The sequence below is a fragment of the Callithrix jacchus genome, chromosome X, assembly GCF_049354715.1.
Source record: "Callithrix jacchus isolate 240 chromosome X, calJac240_pri, whole genome shotgun sequence".
In the NCBI taxonomy this organism is placed as follows: Eukaryota; Metazoa; Chordata; class Mammalia; order Primates; family Cebidae; genus Callithrix; species Callithrix jacchus.
The window spans coordinates 114,332,141-114,357,178 of record NC_133524.1 but is presented as its reverse complement, the minus strand read 5'-3'; the positions used below and the strand labels follow the sequence as shown (position 1 = coordinate 114,357,178).

The 25,038-nt window shown below is 38.4% G+C and overlaps 1 protein-coding gene across 1 annotated transcript in view; it reads right to left on the bottom strand.

The window, feature by feature from the left end:
* WDR44 (WD repeat domain 44) overlaps positions 1–25,038 on the bottom strand; it is a 98,627-nt gene that overhangs the window by 16,527 nt on the left and 57,062 nt on the right. Inside the window, exons 9-13 of the mRNA XM_002763194.6 lie at positions 22,010–22,116; positions 19,741–19,892; positions 17,136–17,274; positions 15,876–15,940; positions 372–485 (exon numbers count right to left, since the gene is read on the bottom strand). Coding sequence (XP_002763240.1) covers positions 372–485; positions 15,876–15,940; positions 17,136–17,274; positions 19,741–19,892; positions 22,010–22,116 — 577 coding nt within the window. The remainder of the gene's footprint in view (positions 1–371; positions 486–15,875; positions 15,941–17,135; positions 17,275–19,740; positions 19,893–22,009; positions 22,117–25,038) is intronic.

Sequence of the window (25,038 nt, the reverse complement as noted above, 5' to 3'; positions counted from 1 at the left end):
GCTCCAAAGTCATGTGGTTTGAACCTAAAATCCCTTAACTGTAGCTATACGCCTTTAGCCATGTTTCTTAACATGTATGGATCCTTGGTTTTTTAAATCCTTGATAAGAAAACATCAACAATCTCATAAGGTTGTTTTGAGGGTATGAACAGAGCACATGTCAAGTACTTAACTTTTGTCTGTGTCCTCAGTGCCTAAAATGCTACTTGGCAGATAGTGATGATAATGATGATGATGTTCGTCATCATCCAATCAGTTGAAGGTCATAAGATAAAAAATCTGACGTTTCCCAGAGAAGAAATTGTGCTGAGACTACACCATCAGCTCCTTACAAACAGAATTAACATACAATTCAAATAAGAATTTCTTACTTTAGACCATGAAAGATCAAGGAGATCAGCAGTATGTCCTTTATATTTGCAAAATGGCCGTTGCCGAAAGGGTGCATTTTTATCATCAGGGTCTTCATCAGTTCCACCACATACCTACTTGGACATAAAGATAAACTTTGAAACTGCAATGTAAAACTAGTGAAACCAAAGGTTCACATTCTTCCCACCCCACCTGTTCTTTCATCATTTTGTATGATGCCTGACTGAAATCCTGAGTCACTGAAAGCAAGCTCCCCTTTATGCTTATTTACTACTTAGCACTCCTTCCTTTCATCTCCTTGCCCTAACAAACCTGGGTCAACCCTGAAGACATCATGCTATCGTAATCTTTTCCCTCCCTAACAAAGCCCCCACTTTGTCCTTTTCCTGAGCATCTGTTCCTTCAGGAGAGGTGAGGGCCAGTACCAGGGGGTGAATCGTGATTGGTCTAAGCTAATGAAGATTAGCTGATTTCCCTTCCCAATGATGACTGGTTAGGCGTTGGTACAATTTCCGTGGATTAGACATCAGGCAAAGTTTATGGGGTGGGGGGTGAGGGGAGGCTTCTAGAGAGGTTCCTCACTCTTAAAAAGAGGCATACTAATGGGATTTCTCCTTTCCTGCACCTGAACGTTGCTGTCTTCATGTGACAACTAAGACTATTAGCAGCCACCTTAGGACCATGAGCGTAACAAGCCCAAAAGAACAAAACAAAGAGTATGAAGCAGGAAGATAGTAGGATGATGCTATGAGCTGCTGAATTAAAAAACCCTGGAACTGCCTTACCTCCAGAGTTGCTTCCTCATTGTTTAAGCCATTTTCAGTTGGATTTCTGTTATTTGAGGTCAAAAGCATACTGACAGAGGTAGGTAGAAAATAATGCCATACATGTGTGGATCTACATACTGTGCATCTACTTACAACATGCTTTCATATTCATTATCTGAATGAATTCTAACAACTCTTTGAGGTAGGTATTAACATTATAAAGATGAAGAAATTAATTTTAAAAAACCCTGAGGCTCAAAGAGGTTAAAATAATATATTAAAGGCCACATAGCCACCTATAAACAGCAGAAACAAAGCAGTAATACAAGTCATCTTAACTGTAAGTCCAAAGTGTGTCCTTCACATGTTTTACATGATGCAGCATGAACAAGAACAGAGCGTTAGCTAAGCCTTGCATGTTTAGGGAAAGGTAGGTAGGATGATGAGGACAGAGCAAACAGTACATGGAGATGTAGCAGGAAATTAGGGTAGAAAGATAGTTTGAGATCACATTTAAAAAGGCCTCAAATTTGTGGCTTAAAAGTTCAGACATGGATAGCCAATGCAGGTTTCTGAAGGGGAAGAAAAACCACCACCATCTTACTGGTGCTTCAGAAAAAGAACTCTGGGCAGTAATGTAAAAGATGATTTGGAGAGAGAGTGAAGGCAGGAAGAGCAGTCAATAAGTTCATGTAAGAATAATGAGGGCTTAAATTAGGACAGTGGCATGGGGATAGATCAAAAACTACCACTACTATTTGTGTAGAACTTTACAGTTTATAAAAAACATCTTCACATCGACCATGGAAGTAGACAAGCAACACAGATTCCTGTCACCTTTGCCAAGCACATCTAATGCTAGATGACTACCATCCCCTACTGCCCAATTTTGCTACCAGACTAGTGAGCACTGTCAGGAGACATACAGCTAAAAGGGCTTCCCTCATTATACACAAATCAGATTCGGAGTTTCATTCTTATTGCCCAGGCTGGAACGTAATGGCACAATCTTGGCTCACTACAACCTCCACCTCCCAGGTTCAGGCCATTCTCCTGCCTCAGCCCCCCGAGTAGCTGAGGTTACAGATGCATGCTATCACGGCTAATTTTTTGTATTTTCAGTAGACACAGGGTTTCACTATGTTGGCCAGGCTGGTCTTGAACTCCTGACCTCACGTGATCCACCGGCGTTGGCCTCCCAAAGTGCTGGGATTACAGGCATGCACCACCATAACCAGACTAAATTTTTTAAATTATAAAGTAATACATGATCAGTGTAGACAATTCAGAAATAAAAAACAGAAAAATTAAAATCACCCCAAACCTGCTCACATTTTGTCTGTCTCCAATCTTTCATTTTATAAAATGTATTTGAATCATATTGAGCATGTAATTTACCAAGCTTTCTTTTTATTATACCATGAGTATTTTCTGTATTTCATACTTTGAAAACATTTAATAGCTGCATAATAAAGATGGATCATGATTAATCATTCTTCCTTTGTTGGTCACTTAGACATTTCCAACTTTTCTGCTAATAAAAACAGCAATTCAGCCTGGCGAGGTGGCTCATACCCGTAATCCCAGCACTTTGGTAGGCTGAGGCAGCTGGATCACCTGAGGTCAGGAGTTCAAGACCAGCCTGGCCAACATGATGAAACCCTTTCTCTACCAAAAATACAAAAATTAGCGGGGCATGGTGGTGTGTGCCTGTAATCCCAGCTACTTGGGAGGCTGAGGCAGGAGAATCACTGGAACTCGAACAACAACAACAAACAAATAAAAAAATTCAATGAATACCCTGGAACATGAATCTTGGAATTTTTATCCATATTTGACTATTTCCTTTGTTTGTTTGCTTTTTTGAGACTGAGTCTTGCTCTATTGCCCAGGCTGAGGTTCAGAGGAATGATCTTGGCTCACTGTAACCTCTGCCTCCTGGGTTCAAGTGATCCTCTTGTCTCAGCTTCCCAAGTAGCTGGGATTATAGGCATGTGCCACTGCACCCGGCTAATTTTTGTATTTTAGTAGAGACATGGTTTCACTATGTTGGCCTGGCTGGTCTCGAACTCTTGACCTCAAGTGATCCACCTGCCTCAGCCTTCCAAAGTGCTGGGATTACAGCTGTCAGCCACTGCGCCTGGCTGATTTCTTTATCCTTATATTAGGTTTGTTACTGGGTCAAAAGGTTTAAACCTGAAACTTTTATAGTCTGTCCTGTTTTTTTTTTTTTGATGTCTTGAATTAAAACATAATACTTCTTAAGTTCCAGGATACATGTGCAGAATGTGCAGGTTTGTTACATAGGTAAACATGTGCCAGAGTGGTTTGCTGCACCTATTAATCCATCACCTAGCTATTAAGCCCCACATGCATTAGCTATTTTTCCTGATGCTCTCCCTCCCCCTCCACACAACAGGCCCCAGTGTGTGTTGTTCCCCTCCCTGTGTCCCTGTGTTTTCACTGTTCAGCTCCTACTTATAAGTGATAACATGTGGTGTTTGGTTTTCTGTTCCTGCATTAGTTTGTTGAGGATAATGGCTTCCAGCTCCATCCATGTCCCTGCAAAGGACATCTTCTCATTCCTTTTTATGGCTACATAGTATTCCATGATGTACATGTACCACATTTTCTTTATCCAGTCTATCATCGATAGGCATTTGCATTGACTTTGCTATTGGGAACAGTGCTGCAATGAACATGTAAGTGCATGTGTCTTTATACTAGAATGATTTATATTCCTTTGGGTATATAACCAGTAATGGGATTGCTGGGTCAAATGGTATTTCTGGTTCTAGGTCTTTGAGGAATTGCCACACTGTCTTCCACAAAGGTTGAACTAATTTACATTCCCCTCTTCTGTTTGTTTTAATAAAAGTAGGTAGGTATACCAAAGAAAATTTTAGAAAAACAGAGTATAAAGAATCAAAAGATCTAAAATTTTATCACTTAGAGATAAAGAATATCATTAATAATTTAGCATATTTCCTTAAAGTCTTTTATCTATAAATATTTATAGGTACAGGGACAGGCATGGTAGTTCACCCCTGTAATCCTAGCGCTTTGGGGGCTGAGGTGAGAGAATTGCTTGAGGCCAGGAGTTTGAGACCAGCCTGGACAACATAGTGAGACTGTCTCTACAAAAAATTATTATCATCATTTTTTGAGATGGAGTCTTACTCTGTCGCTCAGGCTGGAATGCAGTGGTGCGATCCCGGCTCACTGTAACCTCTGCCTTCTGGGTTCAAGTGATTTTCCTACCTCAGCCTTCTGAGCAGCTGAGATGACAGGTGCCTGCCACCACATCCGACTACTTTTTATATTTTTAGTAGAGACAGGGTTTCACCATGTTGGTCAGGCTGGTCTCAAACTCCTGATCTCATGTAATCTATTCACCTCAGCCTTCCAAAGTACTAGGATTACAGGTGTGCGTCACCATGCCTAGCTCAAAAGTTATTTTTTAATAAAAAATAGCCAGGCACGGTGGTGCTTGCCTGTAGTCCAAGCTACCCAGGAGGCTGAGGTGGGAGGACTGCTTGAACCCAGAAGTTTGAGGTCACAATGTGCTATGATAGTGCCACAACACTTCAGCATGGGTGACAGAGTGAGACTCTTATCTTTTAAAATACATATGTATATTTATAAATACTTTTTAGTCAAAATTGTGATAATATTGTATCCAATTTTCCATTCTGCTTTTTTGACTTTATGTTTTATAGTGACCATTTTTAACATCATTAAATTGTCTTTGAAAACAATTTAAGGACTTTGAAAACAATTTAATTTTATCACATGGGTTATAGCATAGTTTTTATTTTCCAACTGTTAGAAATTTAGGTTATTCAAATTTTAGCTATTATGAGAACACTAAGATGAGAATCTTTTTACTTATCTTTCAGAATATCTAATAATTTTTTGGTTTGTTTTTGGTTTTTGTTCTATTTTTTGGTATTTATTTTGTTATTTTTTCTTGATTATTCCTTTATGATAAATTATTGAAGGTAGAATTACTAAGTAAAATGTTATACACATACTTTTTTTCTCTCTACATTTTTTTTTTTTTGAGATAAGGTCTTGTTTTGTCACCCAGGCTAGAATGCATTCACACGACCCTGGCTCACTGTAACCTCTGCCTCCTGGGCTCCAGTGAGCCTCCCACCCCAGCCTCCTGAATACCTGGGACCACAGCCATGTGCCACCACACTTGGCTAACTTTTTTTGTTTGTTTGTAGAGACAGGGTCTCTCTTTGTTGCCTGGGCTGGTCTTGAACTCCTGGGCTCAAGTGATCCTCCCGCCTTGGCCTCTCAAAGTTCTGGGATTACAGGCATGAGCCACCATGCCCGGCCACTGCCTACTTTTTATTATGGGCATTTCAAATATATACAAAAGTAGACGAAAGAGTATAATAAACTCCATATAATAATATAATGAATCCCATGCATCCATCACCTACTTTAACAATTATCAACATTTTACCTACTTTGTTTTATCAATCCTCTCATTTTTGTTTATTTTTGCTGCAGCACTGAAAGCAAGATCTAGACATAATTTTACCAGTAGATACTGCTATGTATACCTCCAACTGATAACCTTTCTTTTAAATATGATTACCATGCCAATCTCATACCTAAAAAATATCATTTATATCATTTAGTATCTAATCCATACTCAAATATCCTAATCATCTAAAGATACACACACACACACACACACACACACACACACACACACACGAGATGGAGTATTGCTCTGTCACTCAGGCTGGAGTGCAGTGGTGTGATCTCGACGCACTGCAACTTCTACCTCCTGAGTTCAAGCGATTCTCCTGCCTCAGCCTCCTGAGTAACTGGGATACAGGCACACACCACCATGCCCGGCTAATTTTTTGTATTTTTAGTAAAGATGGGATTTCACCATGTTGGACAGGCTGGTCTTGAACTCCTGACCTCAGGTGATCTTCCTCCTCAGCCTCCCAAAGTGCTGGGATTATAGGCGTGAGCCACCATGCCTGGGCCTTATCTTTTTATGATTTGTTCTTAGTATAGAAGTCAGAATGATTCTTTTAAAATATATCAGATTATATCATTCTCTGTTTGGAAACCCATTGATTCCCATCTTACTCAGAGCAAAAGCCAAAATTCTCGCAATGGCCCATATGTTCTGATTCTTGCTTCCACACTTCTGTGTTTTCCCTTTCTATTTTCCTCTCCTTCTTACTCACTGGCTCCAGCTGCCCAGGTCTTGCTGCTGTAGCACACCAGAACTCCTGCCTTATAGCACCTTCACTTGCTGTTCTCTCTACCTGGAATAGCCTTATCATATGATCATTTCCTTACCTCCTTCATACTTCACTCAAACAACTTCTCAATGAAGCTTTGCTCACCCATCTTATTTACTCCCTGCCATCCCACTTTGACTACTTTACTTTTCTTAACAAAACTGATTACTTTTGGAGATATACATGCAAGAAAATGAAATTGGACTCCTATATTATACCATATACAAAAATAAACTCAAAATGGATTAAATACTTAAATGTAAGGCCTGAAGCTATAAAACTCCTAGAAGAAAACAGGGGAAAAGCTTCTTGACATTGGCCTTGGCAATGATTTGTTGAATATGACACTACGAGCACCAGAAACAAAAGCAAAAATAGACAAATGGGACTGTATCAAACTGAAAAGCTTCTGCACAACAAAAGAAACAACCAACAACATGAAAAGGCAACTTAAAGAATGGGAGAAAATATTTTCAAATCATGTAACTTATGTATAGTTAATATCTAAAATACATAAGAAACTCCTACAACTGAATGCTAAAACTCCCAAAACTCAAACAAATAACACAATTTTTAAAATAGGCAAAAGATCTAAATAGACATTTCTCCAAAGAAGACATAAAAATGGGCAGTGGGTATATGAAAAGGTGCTCAACATCACCAATTATCCAGGTAATTTGATTTGTACTGCAAATCAAAACCACAATGATATATCACCTCACACCTGTCAGGATGACCACTATAATAAAAAAAAAACCAAATGATTATTAGTTAAGATGTAGATAAAAGGGAACCCTGTACATTGTTGATGGGAATGTAAATTGGTGCACCTACTATGAAAAGCAGGATGAAAGTTCCTGAAAAAATTTAAAATAGAACTACCATATGATCCTGCAATCCCACTTCTGGGTATATATTTAAAGTAAATAAAATCAGTATGTCAAAGAGGTATCTGAACTCCCACGTTCAGTGCAGTATTATTCACAATAGCCTAGACATGGAAACAACCTAAATGTTCACTGACAGATGAACGGATAAAGAAAATGTGGCATATACACACAACGGAATATTATTTAGTAAAGAAAATCCTGCCATTTGTGATAACATGAATGAAACTGGAAAACATTATGCTAAGTGAAATTAATCCAGATAGTTTTTGGACAAATACTACATAATACCATGTATGTGAAGAATCTAGAAAAATCAAAGCAGAGTAGAACAGTGACTGCCAGGGCCTGGGGACTGGGGAAAAAGGTGGTATTAGTCAAAAGGTACAAAGTTTCACTTTCAAAATGATTAAGTTTGAGATCTATTATATAGCACAGTGCCTACAGTTTACAATACTGTATCGTATACTTAATAAATAAGAGGATGAGAAGAAACCTTTACATGTGATGCTTGGGTTATGGTATAGATTGTGGTGCTGGTTTCATGCTTGTATACTTATCTCCAAACTCATTAGGTTATATACAATAAATATATACAGCTTTTTGTACAACAATAATACCTCAATGAAGTAGTTTAAAAAATTAAAGTCGGGCGTGGTGGCTCACACCTGTAATCCCAGCACTTTGGGAGGCCACGGCAGGTGGATCACCTGAGGTCAGGCGCTTGAGATCAGCCTGGCCAACATGTTGAAACCCCACGTGTACTAAAAATACAAAAATTAGCCAGGCGTGGTGGCATATGCCTGTAATCCCAGCTACTCAGAAGGTTGGGAGAGGAGAATTTCTTGAACACGGGAGGCGGAGGTTGCAGTGAGCAGAGATCTCGCCACTGCACTCCAGGCCCGGGTGACAAAAGCCAAACTCCATCTCAAAAAATTTTTTGTTTTTTGAGAATAAATCATTAGACTCTAGAACTTGGGTAAAGGAAGCTAACTATAAGGGAATGAGAGAGAATATTTTTGTGAAATGTAGGTATGCAGCATTTGATACAGATTTGTCTTGGTACTATTAATAGCCTCATTTTACAAATGAAGGTTTAGAGATGTTAGGTCACTCCACAAGTTCATACAGTCATAGCATCAGAATTAGAACCCAGCTCTGTCTCTAGAGCTTATGTTCTTAACCATTATGCTCCAATAGTTGACATCTTGAAGTCTGGGACTATGTCTTCATTCAGTCTACAGATATTTATTAAGTGACTACTGTTTTTTATTAATCACTGTTCCAGGAGCTAGACATATAGTAAGTACACAAAAGAGACAAAAATACCTGTGAAAAAAAGAGACAAAAATAGAATGGAGCACACATTCTAGTGGAAGAAGACAGAAAATTAAGTAAATTTTGTAATATATTATAGGTTAATTTTTTTTTTGAAATGGAGTTTCACTCTTGCTGCCCAGGCTGGAGTGCAATGGTGATCACAGCTTATTGTAATCTAAAACTCCTCAGCTCAGGTGATCCTCCTGCCTCAGTCTCTCAAGTAGCTGGGACTATAGGAGCATGCCACCATGCTTGGCTATTTTTTTAAAAATAGAGACATAGTCTTGTTATGCTGCCCAGGCTGGTCTCAAACTCTTGGCCTCAAGTGATCCTTCTGCCTGGGCCTCCCAAAGAGCTGGGATTATAGGTATGAGCCACTGCACCTGTCCTATTCTCAAAAATTTTAAGCAGCAGTTAAATGCTATAACACTTATGCTGACGTTCCCCTATCATGCACATTAAACATAAATTTGCAGAAAAACATTAATTGCTAAGTAAACAGCATACTTACAGCTTCTAGTATCAAAAAGAAAATTTATACTTATTAAAATGAATACAGTATTGATATTTGCAATCTGATGTAATTATCAATACTTAGAAACCATGAGGTCTAACAGTCTCTGCAAGAGCCAACTATTAAAAAAAATCCCTACTTTGATAATGAAGCAAATTCTTCCTGTCTTCTGACATTTATTGAGCTATTTTTGAAAATTAACAGAAACAGAGAATAGCCAGAATTCTAGGCTTGGCATTACCAATGCGTAGGTGAGTGATCTTGGGTACATCACTCTGTATGGCATAATACTTTTATATATCATATTTCACACAGATGCTAAGGCAAAAGAGGGAAAAAGTACTTCAAAAGAGATGAAAAAGATATCACTATCACAAGGAAAAAAGGAATATCCACATTAGGAAAATAAACTTCATTGTGTTTACTGTGTCTCACTGTGGCTGGCACTAGGTTAAAAGATAATTCCTGGTGGCAAACTCTAATGGTATGTGAAATAGAAGCCTCTTTTAACTGTCCCCAAATAAAATGACAGAAGGGAAACAAACCCCAAATGATCTCTTCCCAAAAACCGTGGATATAAATGTTATTTCTCATTTAAAAGGCTTTGTATTCAATAAAATTGGGAGTTACTTAGGTTTGTTTGGGGTTAGACAGACATAGTTAAGGATCTGTAAGTAGGATTGCTGAATAAGCACAATGAAAGCTAGTACAGATAATCTCTATTTTTAACAGTAATCAATCCCTGGAAACTGTATGGTAAATTAAACTAATAAAAGTAAGCCCTTTTCCGTAAAGCAAAGCAGTTAAAATTATCACTGCTACATTAGTCAGTGAGGCTTTATGGAGGAAGTGGGCCATGAAAAATGGGCATGGTTTGAATAGAAAGAAGATCAAGGCATCCAAATAAGGGGAACAACAGGAATAAAGGTTCACAGGCAGGAATTCAACATGATTACAGGTCTAGTACAGTCAGGAATGGAGTTAGATTCAAAGGATATTAAAATCTGTGAAGTACAGTCTTTGCCTTAAGTCAGCCCACAGCCTAGCCAGGGAGACTAACAAGAAAGACATGGTAATATCAGTACAAAAGTACCTATTATGTACTATTAGAATACAAATGAAGGACAATTTTACCTGCTGGACTCACGGGAAATAATATGTTTGAGTTGAATCTTGAAGCATAAGTAGGGCTTTGCCCTGTGAAGGAAACACAGGGCATCTGTGGCAAACAGCAGCGACAGACATGAAGGTGAAAGTGTTTAGTGCATAGACCTGTATTAGGCATGCAGATAGGATGCACAGGCACTAGGGAATTAGAACTGAGTTGAAAGTTAAGATTAAGCAATATAGTGAAGAATCGTGTTATGGAGGTAATAAAGGGCCATCAAAAGATTTTAAACCACAAGGCTGGACGTGATAGTTCATGCCTGTAATCTCAGCACTTTGGGAGGTTGAGGTGGGTAAACCACTTGATGTCAGGAGTTCAAGATGAGCCTGGCCAACATGGTGAAACTCCACCTCTACTAAAAACACAATTAGTTGGGTGTGGTGGTGAGTGCCTGTAATCCCAGTTACTTGGGAGGCTGAGGCAGGAGAATCCCTTGAACCCGGGAGGTTGAAGTTGCAGTGAGCTGAGATCGCGTCACTGTACTCCAGTTGAGGCAAAAGACCAAGACTCTGTCTCAAAAAAAAAGTCCAGGACCAGATGGATTCACAGTATTATTCTACTGGACATTCAAAGAATTGGTACCAATCCTTTTGACATTATTTCACAAGATAGAGAAAGAGGGAATCCTCCTTAATTCATTCTATGAAGCCAGCATCATCCTAATATTCAATCCAGGAAAGGACATAACCAAAAAATAAAACTACAGACCAATAGCCCTGATGAACATAGATGCTAAAATCCTTAACAAAATACAAGCTAACCAAATCAACAACACATTAAAAAGATAATCCACCACGATCAAATGGGTTTCATAGCAGAGATGCAGGGACTGTTTAACATATGCAAGTCAATAAATGTGATACACTACATAAACAGAATTAAAAACAAAAATCACACTATCATCTCAATAGATGTAGAAAAAGCATTCAACAAAATCCAGTATCCCTTTATGATAAAAACTCTCAGCAAAATTGGCATACAGGGGACATACCTCAATGTAATGAAAGCCATCTATGATAAACCCACAGACAGCCAACATAATACTGCATGGGGAAAAGTCGAAAGCATTCCTTCTGAGAACTGGAACAAGACAAGGATTCCCACTCTTAGTACTTCTCTTCAACATAGTACTATAAGTCCTAGCCAGAGCAATCAGACAAGAGAAAGAAATAAAGGGCATCCAAATTGGTAGAGCGAAAGTTAAAATGTCACTGTTTGCTGACAATATGATTGTTTACCTCAAAAACCCTAAAGACTCCTCCAGAAAGCTCCTAGAACTGATAAAATAATTCAGCAAAGTTTCCAGACATGAGATTAATGTACGGAAATCAGTAGCTCTTCTAGATACCAACATCAACCAAACGGAGAATCAAATCAATAACTCAATCCTTTTTACAATCGCTGCAAAAAATACAGTATGTAGGAATATACCTAACTAGGGAGGCAAAAGACCTCTACAAGGAAAACTACAAAACACTGCTGAAAGAAATCACAGATGACACAAATAAATGAAACACATCCCATGCTCATGGATGGGTAGAATCAGTATTGTGAAAATGGCCATACTGCCAAAAGCAATCTACAAATTCAATGTAATCCCCATCAAAATACCACTATCATTCTTCACAGAATTAGAAAAAACAATTTAAAATTCATATGGGACCAAAAAAGAGCCCACATAGCCAAAGCAAGACTAAGCAAAAAGAAGAAATCCGGAGGCATCACACTATCTGATTTGAAACTATACTATAAGGCCACAGTACAAAAACAGCAATGGTACTGGTATAAACATAGGCACATAGAGCAATGGAACAGAATAGAGAACCAAGAAATAAATCCAAATGTTTACAGCTAACTGATCTTTGACAAGGCAAGCAAAAACATAAAGTGGGGAAAGGACACCCTTTTCTTCTTTTTTTAATTGCATTTTAGGTTTTGGGGTACATGTGTAGAACATGCAAGATAGTTGCATAGGTACACACATGGCAGTGTGATTTGCTGCCTTCCTCCCCTTTACCCGCATCTGGCATTTCTCCCCATGCTATCCCTCCCCAGCTCCCCCACCCCACTGTCCCTCCCCTATTCCCCCCAATAGACCCCAGTGTGTAGTGCTCCCCTCCCTGTGTCCATGTGTTGTCATTGTTCATCACCCGCCTATGAGTGAGAACATGAGGTATTTCATTTTCTGTTCTTGTGTCAGTTTGCTGAGAATGATGTTCTCCAGATTCATCCATGTCCCTACAAAGGACACGAACTAATCGTTTTTGATTGCTGCATAATATTCCATGGTATATATGTGCCACATTTTCCCTGTGCAGTCTATCATCGATGGGCATTTGGGTTGGTTCCAGGTCTTTGCTATTGTAAACAACGAACAATTTGTGTGCATGTGTCCTTATAGTAGAACGATTTATAGTCCTTTGGATATATACCCAGTAATGGGATTGCTGGGTCAAATGGAATTTCTATTTCTAGGTCCTTGAGGAATCGCTTTTCAACAAATGGTGCTGGGATAATTGACTAGCCACATGTGGGAGAATGAAACTGGATCATCTCATATAAAAATCAACTCAAAAGGGATTAAGGACTTAAACCTAAGACCTGAAACCATAAAAATTCTAGATGATGGCATTGGAAAAACCCGTCTAGACATTGGCTTAGGCAAGGATTTCATGACCAAGAACCCAAAAGGAACTACACTAATAATAAAGATAAATAGTTGGGACTTAATTAAACTAAAGAGCTTTTGCACAGCAAAAGGAACAGTCAGCAGAGTAAACAGACAACCCACAGAGTGGGAGAAAATCTTCACAATCTATACATCCAACAAAGGACTAATTGATATCCAGAATCAACAACAAACTCAAACAAATCAGTAAGAAAAAAACAGTCCATCAAAAAGTGGGCTAAGGACATAAACAGACAATTCTCAACAAAAATATACAAATGGCAACAAACATATGAAAAAATGCTCAACATCACTAATAATCAGGGAAAGGCAAATCAAAATCACAATGCGATACCATCTTATTCCTGCAAGAATGGCCATAATAAAAAAACAAAAAACAGTCGATGTTGGTATGGATGCAGTGATCAAGGAACACTTCTACATTGCTAGTGGGAACGTAAACTAGTACTAACACTATGGAAAACAGTGTGGAGATTCCTTAAAGAAATAAAAGTAAAACTACCATTTGATCCATCAATCCCACTACTGGGTATCTACCCAGAGGAAAATAAGTCATTATTCGAAAAAAATACTTGCACATACATGTTTATAGTAGCACAGTTTGCAATTGCAAAAACATGGATCCAACCCAAATGCCCATCAATCAACAAGTGGGTAAAGAAACTGGTATATACATATGATGGAATACTACTCAGCCATAAAAGGAATGAATTAATGGCATTGGCAGCAAGACTGGATATTATCATTCTAAAAGGAGTAACTCAGGAATGGGAAACCAAAAATTGTATATTCTCACTGATATGTGAGAGCTAAGCTACAAGGACGCAAAGGCATAAGAATGGTACAATGAACTTTGGGGACTTGCGGGGGGGGGGCGGTGAGGAATAAAACACTACAAATAGGTGCAGTGTATACTGCTCAGGTGATGGGTGCACCAGAATCTCACAAATCACCACTAAAGAACTTATTCATGTAACCAAATACCACTTGTACCCCAATAACTTACAGAAAAATTAAAATAAAAAATACTTCTATGAATGACTGTTACCATTTAGCTAACTACTCAAGCTAGATACCTGTGATTCATCCTAGGCTACTCACTTTTACTACCCCATCTAGTCAGTCACCAAGTCTTAGAAATTAGACTTCTTTTACATCTCTCAATTTAGCTTATCTTTACAGTTTCCAGCTCTACTGCTATCATAATCATAGTAATTGGAATTAGCCATTTCTCTGGGTTAATAGCCTCTTACATGGTCTCCCTGTCTCTAACCTGAAGCCCCCATCTAGTCTATCCTTCACAGTACTACCAGAATACTCTTTTTTTTTTTCTTGAGATGGAGTCTTACTCTGTCGCCCAGACTGGAGTGCAGTGGCGTGATCTTGGCTCACTGCAACCTCTGCCTCCCAGGTTCAAGTGATTCTCCTGCCCCAGCCTCCTAAGTAGCTGTGAATACTCTTTCTAAAACAAAAATCTGAACATGGTAATTACATCTTTGAGTGAAATCCTTCAAAGCCCCACCCTGCTCCCAGTAGTTTGCAGGATAAAGTTCCAATGTCTTGGTTTAACACAAAAACCCATTTTAAATCCCACTCCTGCCTACCTCTCCCACCAATGCACCTTTTCAGTCATGTGTAATCCCTTGTAATACCTTTAACTTACCATGCTACTTTATTCTCCATACCTTTGCACTTGCTATTCTGTGTCTGATACACTCCTTCCTTTCTTCTCTCATATAGCTAAGTCCTAGCTTAAATAACAAACTTCCAGGAAACTATTCCTGACACTGTGATTTCTAAGGCTAACCTATACTTGTGTAGTGCGTTCTGTAGAATATCACCATCTAATATTATAATTGTGAGTTTACCCATTACACTAGTCCACAAGATCCCTAAGAACAGAGAATATGTCTGATTTTACAGCATGTAGCAGTGTCTGCCACATATAGCAGGCACTCAAAAAACCTATCAGTTGATATGCTTGAATTATATGTAGGTGGAGAGATCCTATATACTGCTATGTGAAAAGGGAGCAAGCACAATAACATTCTTGTTTAAAAATTATAAAGTTACGGAAAGTAAACAAAGAATTACAGATCTAAAGCCAGTTTAGGACTAGGAGAAGTGCATAAATATGTCTATTGAGAATTGCCAAGAACAGACCCTGAGAAACAGTAAATGTAAGGAGGTGGAAGAAGAAACAGTGGGAGTATAAGAGAACAAGGGAAGAGAACCATGGAAAGCCAGGAGAAGGGGTAAAGTTAGTGTCAAATACTGGAGCCAATGAAATATCAGGAAAATACTGTTAAGCAGGTAGACATTTTGGATTCTCTTGTTTATAACACACTTACCTAATGTAATACACAAGAGGCACAGGTGACAACTTAGCACAATACTGTGTATTCTACTTTTTAGGTTTAAAATTGGTTTTATTTAACCTTCCAGCTCTAAAACCAAATGAAAACCATTAAGTTACCTTATCTGAAACTGTGATAAAGTGTTTATTAAACCAAGAAGATTAGAAAATTAAAATACTTAAATATCTTTTTTCTTTCCTTAATACCTCTTATTTGGGTATCTATTATCCTTATTTTAAAAATATCTAATATGGATTTGAGGGGAGGGGGTTTTGTATTATTTAAGTTTCCATTAGTGGTATATTACCCTGAGGAATATTACTCACTGTCTGGCAATGTTTAAACATAGAAATTTTCATTTGCCAATTTATTCTAATTGAAGAAACTCGTGTTTCTAGTGATACATCTTAATTTTAATAAGGTGTCTTTATGCAACTATAATTTCTGATAAACAAAAATACTTTACGGTAAACAAATTAAATCACACCATTTCACATAGTAACCATAAAACAATAAACATACCCCTGTATCTGTATCCGATTTTGATGAACTTAGACTTTCCTGAGAGGGTGATGGAGACACACGTCCTGAAACCAACATAATTATAAAAAAGGCATGTATGTACACACAAAGACCCACCAACATACAGCATTCAAAAGTAATGATACAGCAATGTCTAACAGTTAGAGATCATAGTATTCTTGAAAAATACTAGCAAGGGAGGCATAACCCTGTAAGAACCAAAATATTTCTTTCGATCATTTTTACACAAAAACTTCATAAAATGGCTTAACCATTTCCCTAATTTAATAAACAAAATACCACTAAATTCTCAGTATTCCAATAGGACACATTCTTATTAATCAGAACAAGTAGCAAGAGAAGCAATAAAGGGGCAGAAAGGGTCAGGGCTGGGGTTAGTCTCAAGGGCCACTGAAAATAGTCTTTTTGCTCCTGGCAGGGCAGTAAAGGAAATGACTAGAAATATTCACCATATAATAAACATGGTTTAACTTCTTATCAAATCACCATCATCTTCAACTAAGTATTGCAACATAATGCAAGCAATACTCACAGGGTTTACTCAAGTGTATGAGGACTAGCTTGCCAGTTTTGTGAATCTCCCTAGACTTCTATGCTCCTCAAATTGGTAATTTGACTATATATTCTCACCCAAGGTCACCTTTTTTCTCCTTTCTCCTATGCCTTCCTTATTCTTTGCAGCCTTACTTGATAGTGGGGAGGGTGTGGAAAAAACTTGTTACATGGTTAAATAGTTATTAGAAAAGAATCCCATAAACTTAAAGCCAAAATTTATATCAGTTCTACATACTTTCCCGATAACATCATGATACAAAAATATCTGTACATAGCTGTAATCAGTGTATACGTACAGAATGCTCTGAGCCTTCTCTTTTCAACATTTTTCATATATCCCTTGATAGACTGACAAGTCACATTTACTTTCCGTGACTTTCCTTAATCGTTTTTATTTACTGGATGTTTTCTAGTTTAATTAGCAATTCTATTTTAACCTAGGAAACTAAATAACATGTTCTCAAACTACTTACTACACCTGAAAGGGATAAATCAAAAGATTTGTGGCAACTCTTTTCATTGGGTTTAGAGATTTTTGCTGTTGATGTCTGTCTTACTTTCAAGTTTTTGGCTATTATGATAAGTAATGGTTGCAGCAAATGACTGCCAGAAAAGTAGGGCATTAGTATACCTAAAATGTAAACATTTCAGATTTCTGTAAATTTTTAAATACATGAAAAATACCTTCAGTATTGTATTTCATTCGCATATTGTTGAAATAGTCAAAAGCATTTTTTAAGGCCCATATTCTCACTACATTGTCTTGTCCAGCTGAGGCAAGTAATCGGCCACAGTGAGAAAATTTCATGGTCCAAACAGCTCCCTATGAAAACAAAACAAGGTTCAAAGTTAATACTTTACAACTTTAGAGACATTACTTTTGGCTGGGTGCAGTGGCTCATGTCTGTAATCCCAGCACTTTGGGAGGCTGAGGCAGGCAGATCACCTGAGGTCAGGGGTTTGAGACCAGCCTGGTCAACATGGTGAAACCCAGTCTCTACTAAAAATACAAAATTAACTAGGCATGGTGGCAGGTGCCTGTAATCCCAACTACTTGGGAGGCTGAGGCAGGAGAATTGCTTGAATCCAGGAGGTGAAGGTTGCAGTGAGCTAACATCATGCCATTAAACTCCAGCCTGGGCAACAAGAACAAAACTCCATCTAAAATAAATAAATAAAATAAAATAAAGCCATTACTTTACAGCCAAAGTTTAAAATTATGCAAAATTATACATACTAAGATAATGCTCACATTGCTAACAGGTACTTAAGGCTTTCGGTTCAATAGTGCTATAATACCACAAAAGGAGACTTTCAGAAGAAAGGCAGAACACGATAGTTGCAGTGTTCCATAATCTAAACTATCAATTTCAAGAACTCAAACCTTGTCCACATATTCATGAAAATGGGAGTTAAAGTGGTCAGAAATCTTAACTGGAAAAGCACAAATCCTAGTTAGGGATCTCAGTGCCCTAGCTGAACATAAAGACGGGTGGCAGAGTCCTCAGCATAGCACTAACAACTGAGCAGGACTGAGAAAGACTAAAGCCCACCTTGGCAGTGACCCTCACAGCATCAGGGACTTAGAAGTATTACAGTATTGCAATGGGCTGGGTGTGGTGGCACGTGCCTGTAATCCCATCCAGTACTTTGGGAGGTCTAGGCAGGCAGATCACTTGAGCTCAGGAGATCAAGACTAGCCTGGGCAACATGGCCAAACCCCATCTCTACAAAAAATACAAAAAATTAGCCAGGTGTAGTGGTGCGCACCTATGGTCCCAGCTACTCAGGAGGCTGAAGTGGAAAGACTGCTTGAGCCACGGAGGCAGAGGCTGCAGTGAGCCAAGATCCTGTCCCTGCACTCCAGCCTGGGTGATAGAGCGAGGCCTTGCCCCAAAAAGAAAAAAAGGTAGTAGTATTGCAATGGTGTGGTCTCATCCTACTTCTCTCACTATAAACAAGGTTTCATAGCATATGGCCAGAATCTCTAGATACTGAAAACAGTAGGAAAGTATGTGTGTGTGGTGGGGGTAGAGGAGCAGGGGGAAAGAACATGAACCCCTTAAACTGGAAAGAGCAAATCTTATTACAACAAATACTATTATATACACATCCAGGTGTATCAAAAAAATTATGCAACAGCCTATTTATTGAAATAACCATTTACTTCTGCAAAATTCAAGTGTATTAAAAAATGAGTCATTTAGAGACTACTATAAGGAGATTTTATTTAAAAACAGGAAATAACGAGTCAATACAGTACTAGGAAATTTACCAATTTCCTTAAGGAAAATACCAGAATCAACTCAAACATTTTATCTGTAGATTTTAAGTATCGACATTTAAATTCAAATTTGGTTGCCATCCAATATATTTATGGTTGCTTCCTTTCAGTTAAGCCAACTTTTAGACTTAAAATGTAAATAGATTCCCTAACCAAGGGCACAGTCTTATTTATTCAGTTCTTAATTTTATCACTGCCTTCCCTGTGTTCCTAGCATTTTCAGGGGTTCACTGCAATATAGTTTGTGCACTTCATCTACATTGGTACATCTGAACTCTAAAGGAGAACTTGAACTTCTACCTCTCTCCCTGTTTTAGCTGAATATCTCACTTTATAACATATACTGAGCTTCTGAAATATTTTATAAATTATTTAAAATATGGTTGGGAACATTTTAAACATTTTTCTGAAGTTACAGACCAACCTCTAAGTTAACTGCTTTAAAGTCTGGTGCCTTTGCATATAGCCTTCTTAGTGACACAGGCTGAGAGTTTGACAATAACCAATAACACCTTTTTTTATTTTTTTCCCAGACGGAGTCTTACTCTTTAGCCAAGGCTGGAGTGCAGTGGCATGATCTTGGCTCACCACAACCTCCACCTCCCAGGTTCAAGCAGTTTTCCTGCCTCAGCCTCCCAAGTAGCTGGGATTATGGCACAGGCCACCATGTCTGGCTAATTTTTGTATTTTTAGTAGAGATGAGGTTTTACCACATTGGCCGAGCTGGTCTCAAACTCCTGACCTCAAGTGATCTGCCTGTCTTGGCCTCCCAAAGTGTTGGGATTACAGGCATGAGCCACCATACCTGGCCTGATAAGTCACTTCTGGAATAATTTAGAGACAGACTCTGTATTACCTATTCATTAAATCATGTGAAAATAAATTCACCGTTCTTGAGTCAGGCTAGCAAAGTTACATACGTAGAAGGAGATCAGTTTTGTAGAAGCCAAAGTATTTCTCTTAACAAAGACAGTATCAATCCTAAAAAATGAGAAAGTTGCTTACCATATGTTCACCACTAAGATCTTGCACCACTTTGATCTGATCGAAATCATAAGGTCCTTTGAAACCGTGTGCTGCTTTGAATTTAACTGGTCTTGTGTATGGCATTCCTTCATCATCACTTGATGAAGGATCATCTTGATCAGTATGAAACACTGAACAGAAAAGCAACAGAAATCACTACTAGCTAATATAGATACTGCTACTATCATATTTTCATATTCCTGCTTACCAAGAAAATTCATAAAATGGAAGAGCAAAATTTATTTATTATATAACATACTGGTTAAAAATATGGAGTCTAATACCAGGCTGCCAGGTTCAAATCCAGCTCTGTCATTTATTATCTGTGTGACCATAGGCAAGTTACTTAACTTTTGATTTCTCTTAGTTTTCTTATCTATCAAATGGGGATTATGATGGTACTTACCTCATAGGATTTTTATGAGATTAAATGAATACAGGTAAAAGTGCCTGATATAGTCCCAGGCACTGAATAAGTACTATGTATGTTTTATTAAACAAATGAGCACAATAATGACAAAGGCATAGGAGGTTAACATATGTACAAATTTTGAAAATTTATCTAATTAAAAAAAAATTATTTATTTATTTATTTATTTTTATACAAATGGGGGTCTCACTATGTAGCCCAAGCTGGTCTCGAACTCCAGGGCTTAAGTGATCCTCCTGCCTTAGCCTTCCAAAGTGTTGGGATTACAGGCATGAGCCACCATACCCAGCCCTACCTAATTTTGAAAATATAATAATTCCCTAGTGTCCATGGCAGGACCTGCTATGGGTACCAAAATCTGCGAATGCTCAAGATCCTAACATAAAATGGCACGGTATTTGCATATGACCTACGCACATCCTTTCATGTACTTTCTTTTTTTAAAGACAGGGTCTCAGGTTGGAGTGCAGTGGTGCAATCATAGCTCACTGTCGCCCTGAACCCTGGGCTCAAGCAATCCTGCTCCTCAGCCTTCTGAGTAGCTGGGACTATAGGCATATGTCATTACACCCAGCTAATTTTTATTTTTTAGTAGAGACAGGGTCTCACTATGTTTGACCAGGCTAGTCTTGAACTCCTGGCCTCAAGTGGTTCTCCTGCCTTGGCCTCTCAAAGTACTGGGATTGTAGGCATGAGTCACCATGCCTCGCCCCGTATACTTTAAATAATCTCTAGATTACTTATAATACCTACTGCAGTGTAAATGTGATATAGTTGTTTTATTATTTTTGTATTATGTTTTATTGTTGTATTGTTATTTTTTATGGTTTTTTTTTCCCTGAATATTTTTCTATCTGCAGTTGTTTGAATCCCTGCATGTGGAACCCATGGATATGGAGGACTGACTGTATTTGTAAAAACCAAATAGCTGGCTGGCAAGGTAGCTCACGCCTGTTATCCCAGGACTTTGGGAGGCTGAGGCAGGCAGATCACCTGAGGTCATGAATTTGAAACCATCTTGGGCAACATGGTGAAACCCTATCTCTATTAAAAATACAAAAACTAGCTGGGAATGGTGGCAGGTGCCTGTAATCCCAGCTACTCCAGAGGCTGAGGCAGAAGAATCATTTGAAACTGGGAGGCGGAGGTTGCAGTGACCCGAGATCATGCCACTGCACTCCAGCCTAGGTAACAGAGTGAGACTCCATCCCAAAACAAAAACAAAAACAAAATAGCCTTGGCCTGGCACGGTGGTTCATGCCTGTAATCCCAGCACTTTGAGAGGCTGAGGTAGGTGGATCACCTGAGGTCAGGAGTTTGAGATCAGCCAGGCGAAATCCTGTCTCTACAAAAAATAGAAAAATTAGTCAGGTATAGTGGTGTGTGCCTGTAATCCCAGCTACTTGGGAAGCTGAGACAGGAGAATCTCTTGAACCCAGGAGGCCGAGGTTGCAGCGAGCCAAGATCATGCCATTGCACTCCAGCCTGGTCAACAGAGCGAGACTCTGTTTCAGATAAAAACAAAAAAACAAAAACAAAAAACCAAAACTGAAACCAAATAGCCTTAAAAAACTAATTTATAACTGATTATTGAACACTCAACCCTTTCAGACTGTCAAAGTCACAAAATATGCATAAATTCATTTTTCTTCAAACTCATAAAATGAAGAGCTAGAAGACCTTATTTATTGAAAAAGATGTCAGCTATAAAGGCATATTATTTTAAATAAAATAGAGTGCTTCTTATACACTATAGGCTAAATTTAGATGATTACAAATTAATTGAATATTCAGTTGAAATGTTCTGCTTTAACTCACCTTCATCTCTAACACTTTTAACTTTATTTATAGCACGTTCACCATATTCTTCAGCAAGGTGCTTTGCTCTCTTTACTGATTTTCCAAGAAACTTCTTTAGTTGAGTCCTTAACAAAAATGAAAAAGGTATCAACTCAGTTAACTGTAAAAGTTCAACAATTTGCAGATAAATGTATCAGGTGTGACTGATAAAGTACACTATTTTGAAATAACCTTTTTTTTTAAATCATAAATAATAGGTGTTTGAGTTCCAAATCCCTTATTCTATGGAATAAACATATTTAAGTCAATATGGCAAAGGAAACACATGCCCTTTCCCCCAATTTATAATATTCATATATTCTAGAGCTTTGGTTTTCAATGGTAAATAAAAATTGATTGGCAGAGGTAGTGAGGGGAGGGAAGTGTTTAAAGTGTAGATACCTGGGATCCACCCCCAGATAATTCAATTTAGAGAGCCCGGGGGTGAAGCCATGAATCTATGGTGAGAACTGCTTTGAGAAGACTGCTGTAGAGAGTTGTCCTTAAAAAAAAAAAACATTTTACCAATAGAAAGAAAGGGCAAAGAGATATTTACTTACAAAATAGAGGCTCTGGTAGCTTAAGATGGTCCCTTGTCCCTTCTCTTTCAGTTTGGGTAGTTGCGTGTAATGCTACTCAAGGCTGAGCTTTCCTGGCAGGTATTCCCAAACACAAGGTAATGCAAGTATGCATCTCAAGCTTCCATAAATAGGGCTTATTTATTGCTTTTTCAATTAGCTAAGTCTCAGATTTAATATATTAAGATTATAAAAAGCAAAACACAGTACATGATATTTAAAACCAAAGGAAATATGAATCAGAAATAAATTTTTACTGATTCATGGGAGCTCATGAGGGATAGTATTTTTAAAAGTTGTTAAGTTATATATACAAAGATGTTCAATGTAACACTGTTTAAAATAGTTAAAAAGTGGAAATAAACTAGATTTTTGTTAACAGAGGAATGGATAAATAAGTGCTGGTAGGAAATACAATAAAATGAATGAAACAAACCTCAGCTTTTTAAATGTGCCAAGCTCTTATAGCAACCTCAGAGGCTTTGCATGTGTGGTTATTTCTGCCTGGAACGCCTCTCCTTTGACTAATTCCCACTCACTTTTTAGGTCTCAGATCAAACAGCTCTCTCTCAAAACAGCCTTTTTGACTTTAGACTGAATTTTTGTTATATAGTCCTCCTTTATACAAAGTTTCACTTTATATGGTTTCAGTTACCCCAGTCAACCATAGTCCAAAAATATTAAATGAAACATCTCAGAAATAAAACAATTCATAAGTTTTAAATTGCATGCCATTCTGAGTAGCATGATGAAATATCACACCATTCTGCTCCATCCTACCTGGGATGTGAATCGTCCGTGTCCAGTGTTTCCACGCTGTATATGATACCTACTCGTTAGTTACTCAGTAGCGTCCTTGGTTATTAGATCAAAGAAACACAGTAGATATAGAGTCTGGTACTATCCATGATTTCAGGCATCCACTGGGGATCCTAGAATGTATACCCCGTGGATAAGAGGGGACTACTGTAATACTTCCATAGCACCTGAAACTTTTCTTTTAAGCAATCACTACAAATGTTAACTAGATTTATCTGTAGCTAGATTTATGCGTTTAATGCCTAATTCTCCCATTTAACTGGAAGTTCTATGAAGGCAGAGACTATGAATGTCTTTTTTTTTTTTTTAATTGAGACAGTGTCTTGCTCTCTTGCCCAGGTTGGAGTGCAGTGGCATGATTTCAGCTCACTTCAGCCTTCACCACCCAGGTTCAATGAACCCACCTGCCTCTGCCTCCTGAGTAGCTGGGACTAGAGGTGCACACCACCATGCCCAGCTAATTTTTGTATGTCTTTGAGAGACAGGGTCTTGCCATGTTGCCCAGGCTGGTCTTGAACTCCTGGACTCAAGTGATCAGCCTGCCTCAGCCTCCCAAAGAGCTAAGATTACAGGTATGAACCACTGCACCCGTCCTGAATGTCTTCTTAACTGTTATATCTCAAGCACTTAATTCTCATGTCTGGCTCACAGAAAGACTGAAATATATATATTATTGGTGCTAATATATAAAGACATGTCCATAATATATTTGATTTTCTTAAAAAAAAAAATCGGGGGGAGGACTCAAGATGGCGCTGTGAGAACAACCCAGGATTGGAGTTCTCGTTGTGTCGGCGGAGAGGGTGTCCACTCAGAGACCCAATCGAAAAGTCAGCAACTACGCAGACGACCAGCGGACAAATCCACAAAGATGGGAAGAAACCAGCGCAAAAAGGAGGAAAACACCCGAAACCAGAACACCTCGCCTCCTAGAAAGGACCAAAACTCCTCACCAGCAAGGGAACAAAGCTGGACGGAGAATGACTGTGACGAAATGACGGAATTAGACTTCAGAAGATGGATAATGAGAAACTTTGGTGAGCTAAAAGATCATGTATTAAATCAATGCAAAGAAACTAAGAACCTTGAGGAAAGATTTGAAAAAAGATTTGAGGAAATGATAACAAGAATGGATAACTTAGAGAGGAATATGAATGAATTAAAGGAGCTGAGAAACACAATACGAGAACTTCGCGAAGCATGCACAAGTTTCAATAGCCGAATTGACCAAGCAGAAGAAAGAATATCTGAAGTCGAAGACCAACTCAATGAAATAAAACGAGAAACCAAGATTAGAGAAAAAAACGCAAAAAGGAATGAACAAAGTCTCCAAGAAATGTGGGACTATGTGAAAAGACCTAACCTACGTTTGATAGGTGTACCAGAAGGGGACGAAGAGAATGAATCCAAGCTGGAAAATACTCTTCAGGACATCATCCAGGAAAATTTCCCCCACCTAGCAAGACAGGCCAACACTCAATTGCAGGAAATTCAGAGAACACCACAAAGATATTCTGCAAGAAGAGCAACCCCAAGGCACATAATCGTCAGATTCAATAGGGTTGAAATAAAGGAGAGAATACTAAGGGCAGCCAGAGAGAAAGGTCGGGT